Source organism: Morus notabilis, unplaced genomic scaffold, assembly GCF_000414095.1.
Source record: "Morus notabilis unplaced genomic scaffold, ASM41409v2 Scaffold1225, whole genome shotgun sequence".
In the NCBI taxonomy this organism is placed as follows: domain Eukaryota; kingdom Viridiplantae; phylum Streptophyta; class Magnoliopsida; order Rosales; family Moraceae; genus Morus; species Morus notabilis.
This window is the reverse complement of record NW_010357682.1, coordinates 522,076-526,642: the sequence shown is the minus strand read 5'-3', so window position 1 is coordinate 526,642 and position 4,567 is coordinate 522,076. Positions and strand designations below refer to the sequence as shown.

General features: G+C 35.7%; 1 protein-coding gene across 1 annotated transcript; it reads right to left on the bottom strand.

Moving 5' to 3' along the window:
- Positions 1-596: 596 nt before the first annotated feature.
- LOC21399575 (pentatricopeptide repeat-containing protein At3g58590) lies at positions 597-3,367 on the bottom strand. Its single transcript, XM_024173288.1, has 3 exons — positions 3,338-3,367; positions 2,436-3,065; positions 597-2,340 (listed from the first exon to the last, which is right to left on the bottom strand). The coding sequence occupies exons 1-3, from the start codon at positions 3,365-3,367 to the stop codon at positions 769-771; spliced, it is 2,232 nt and encodes a 743-aa protein (XP_024029056.1). The 3' UTR covers positions 597-768.
- Positions 3,368-4,567: the final 1,200 nt, after the last annotated feature.

Here is a 4,567-nt window from a genome sequence, read left to right as displayed (position 1 = left end):
GTTCTTTATTTTGACATATAACTAGATCAACTAAGTCCTCTCCCAGACAAGAGGTAGCTAATTGGAATTTTCAGCTGTGAGAGTTCAGAAATTCCGAGGTATTAAGAAAACTCGTGGAGTGCTTTTGACTTCATTAAATAAAGTAGTCGTAAGACAATCGTAATATATAATAGCCGCTAACTACACCCGAGGAAGAGGCCATGCATAGAAATATTCTTAAGTTTCATTATCCCTCCATCCAATATCATGTATTTATCCGCCAATCAAATATGGAAATAAGAATATTTACCTGGAGAAATTGCAGCACTTATTTGTTGGATGCTGAATATATATGCTTAAAGAAGGGCATTCTCTTTATAAACCATCCTCCAAGTGAGAAAACAGCAGCATCCATCATGATGAAACGAAAACACCAACAAAGGATACAAAGGGAAGAGATGTGAAAAATCCAATTCCTGCATTAACAAATCAATCAATTTGTTGGATGACTTTAAAATTTAAATAAAATTGTCTTGGTTCGGATTTACTAAGCACTAAGCAGTATCACAAAATAAGCCTATAGAGTACCTCATAAATCAAATTGCATGTGACGGATGACCTTAACCTGCTGTAAAACCGAAAAATAAGCAAAATGATTCCACCTCTTCTGTTCCCTTAAACCTTTTTCAATAAATTTTTGACAATTTAAGCTTGGATGTCAACAAACATGTGCTATAGGCAAACATCTAGAGGTTATCTTAAATTGGATCGTATCTAAATGGCCAGTGGCTAGATAACGGCAGTTTCATGTCTCTTGCTGCCTTCAAGGAAACTACGCCATATCATGGCATTTGGTGGGAAAGGCATGCTGGCAATTACTTTCTCTACCTCCCTTGCATGCCCACTTTTAGCTAGTAAGTCCACCACGTTCTGATAATGTTGCATCTCTGGTTCAACCCCATAACTCATCGTCATTCGCCTAAAATATTCGATCCCCTCGCTTACTAAGCTACCGTGTCTGCATGCCGTAAGCACAGCATTAAGGGCTACCCTATCAGGCATAAACCCCAGTAACTCCATTTCTCTGAACCGTTCTAATGCCTCCTGAGCATAACCATTAAGACCAAGAGCCGAAATTAGAGTTGTCCATGTGATGAGGTTTCTATTTGTCGTGTCATTAAAAACCTTCACTGCACATGCAATGTCCCCGCATTTTCCATACATGTCCATTAACACATTGCAGAGAAATGTGTCGCAACAATTAAAATATGTCTTTATGATAAGACCATGAACAGAACTTCCCAAAGCAAGGTTGCAACGTGTAGCACATACACTTAAAAGACTGACAAATGTATAATTGTCGGGATAGATATCAAGCATAGTCATTTGCTTAAAAAGCTCAAAGACCTCTTCGTAATAATCATTGTGAGCACAAGCTGCCATCATTATGTTCCAAGATACACTGTCAGGTTCCTCAAGTAGAGAAAGTAAGTTCAGTGTCTCCTCATAATATCCAAATTTGTTATAAATTCCCGCACTGATATTAAAGGGGACTGTTAGATGAGGACTATCAGAAGCTGTAACAAAGGCCAAGGCATCAGATATCAGACCATTTTTGGCATATGAGGCTACAAGAGAGCTTAATACATATGCATTGTTCTGATAACCCATTTTTATGATCGAACAATGAAGGTGTTGTAGTTCTAATGCTGCTAATGACTTAAGAGCAGCTGAAAATGTTGACTCATTTAGTTGGTAACCTAACCGAAGCATTTCTCGTAGTAAAGAAATTGATGTTGAAGAGCATTTATTTGAGTAACCAGAAATCAAGGCATTCCAGGACACTACATTTTTTCCGGATATCTCATGGAAACAACGATGAGCACCTTCCAAGTTATCACATTTAGCATATAAACCGACCAATGTGCTACCCACAAAAACATCAAATCCAAAAGCATTCTTGATTACTTTTGCATGGATCACCTCTACATAAATTGGGATCGCCATATTGATACAACAGTTAATAAGGCTAAGATATGTGCTAGTGTTAGGCATCACTCCACCAATGGACATCTTCGAAAAGTGTTCTAATCCTCTTTCAGGTCTCTCGCTTTTTGCCACTGCACCAATGACAGTATTCCACGTTACAACATCTTGAACAGGCACTTCCTCAAACATTTTCTCTGCCAAGCATGTTGCCTCACATTTGACATACATGTTGATGAGAGAGTTCACCACCAACACTTCATAATCAAACCCAGTTTTTATTACCAAACCGTGAATTTGTTCCCCAAATTCAAGGTCTTGTTTGCATAAAAATCCAGAAAGCACGCCCACAAAAGAAAACTCAGACAAAGCAGCCTCTGTCCTTATAAGCTCTCGAAATAAAAAGATAGAGGTTTCAACAAAACCATAACGACTAAGCAAAGATAGCATCGAAACTCAGACAAAGCAGCCTCTGTCCTTATAAGCTCTCGAAATAAAAAGACAGAGGTTTCAACAAAACCATAACGACCAAGCAAAGATAGCATCAAATTCCACGTCACCAAGCTCTTACGAGGCATATCTTCAAATACGCAAATCGCTTCATCCAACCAATCGTGCTTTCCGTACATACCCAGTAAAGCAGTGCCCACAAAAGCATCAGGAAAAAACAATCCATTCTTTACGGCTAATGCCTGAAGCTGAACACCTTTACAAACATCCAACGACTCGCATGACAACAACCCACTGAAAGTGAATTGTGTCGGCTCAATTCCATGATCACCCCTCATCTCATAGAACATTTTCCAGGCTTCTTCTACGTACCCACGTCTACTATAAACACCAATGACCGTATTATACGACACCGCATTTCGTTCAGGCATTTTCTCAAACAGTTTGCGCACTACCGATAGCTCGCCGAGCGACGCGTACATCGACATGATACTGTTGCGAACAAATATCGTTTGTGTGGGAATGGGACCCACAGTGACGGCGAGAGCATGGAGAATCATCGTTGCTTTAACGGATCGAAGTCTTGAACAAGCATTGAGCAGTTGAAGCAGGCGTTTCTGGTGTTGGTGTAAATTTCTCGAATAATAAAACTAAAAAAAAAAAAAAGATTTAAAAAAAAAAGATAAAAGAGAAAACCCAAAGCCCAAAATAATCTATCTAATATAATAGATAAAGAATTAGTATAAAACAGAGAAACCAATTTAACAACCGCATAGTACGAATTCATGAGCAATCAAAACCAAATACACGAAAGAAAATGGGAATAACAGAAAGAAACAAGACATGGAATCCAACAAAGAGAAACGCAGAAATTCAATGAGAAAAAAAAAAGGAAAAGAGAAAGATGGTGAAAAATACTGACCGAAGCGTAGTCGGAGTTATTGGCGGTCATGGCAGCAGCGACTTCAACCCTTCAAAATTTCCTGTTCAAAGCCGCGAAACAAACGGCCTACCTGTCTGTCCAAAAAAAAAAAAAAAAAACCATCGTACTATCCAAAAGTACGGACAGCTTATGACGCACTGTCGTTTGTAAAGTTCTTTTCACTCAAGTCACGTTCTTTTTAGATTCGAATTTAGAAAAAATCTCTCCAAAACGGTCATATTTAGACCTCGTTCACTTTGCGGATTCGAATTTTTAATTTGAGTTGAGATGTTATATTTTCTGTGAGCTTTTTACTGTAGCAAAAAAAGTTAGATGTGACATTTTCTGAGAGGTTTTTACTGTAAAAACCTAAAATTGAAAACTCGAATCGGTGAAATGAACGAGGCATACTTTTTTACTACAGTAAAAAACTCTTACACAACATCACATCTCAACTCGAATTAAAAACTCGAATTAACAAACTGAACGGGCCTAATTTTTCGTGTGTGAGGGGACGTTTGGTAAGGGGATTCGTACCCTAATTCGAATCGTGGTTTATGGTTCGCTATAGTATTTTCTCTCATAAAAAATACACGTAAATCGAAAATGGTTCTAATCTCATGATTCTAATTCATGAACCAAACGTTTTGTAACAAACAAAATTAAATTTAAATTTTTGTCAAAAAATAATTTAAAAACACGAACTATTATTTGAGTTGTGAAAAAAAAATAAACTAAATTTTTATTTTTGAAAACCTTTTAGAGATATGAGAAATGACTTTAAGAGTTTTGTTAAATTAAAGATTAAAGAAAGATCTAGTAGGTTAAAATATTGATAAAATCAGTATTTTTTTAATTAAAGTCACATTATATTAAAAAATATATACAAAATATATAATTTTGAATATAAATTTAACAGTTAAAAAATAAAAAAAATATCATTAATTTATTTTTAGTTGTTTATAGAAGCTCCCATTAAAGAAAATGACTGTTTTTTGTATATAACTGAAAAAAATAAAGAAAGGATTGCCTTTTTTATTAAAGCGATAAAGAGAAAAATGCATATTTTTGAAACTTTTTTTTCGATTAAATTAAACAACAGTCTTATTCATTTCACTGATTTGAGTTTAGAATTTGAGTTTTTCTATAGTAAAAAACTCTAAAAAACGTCACATCTAACTTTTTTATTGTAATAAAAAGTTATCACATAAAATCATATCTTAACTCGAA

What these genes read in the sequence shown, in the direction of transcription:
- LOC21399575 (XM_024173288.1), bottom strand. Translation starts at nt 3,367, where the DNA reads ATGACCGCCAATAACTCCGACTACGCTTCG. An exon ending in ATAACTCCGACTACGCTTCG is followed by an intron (nt 3,066 to 3,337) that starts GTCAGTATTTTT and finishes TTTTTTTTTTAG; the next exon opens with TTTTATTATTCGAGAAATTT. An exon ending in GAGAGCTTATAAGGACAGAG is followed by an intron (nt 2,341 to 2,435) that starts GCTGCTTTGTCT and finishes ATAAGGACAGAG; the next exon opens with GCTGCTTTGTCTGAGTTTTC.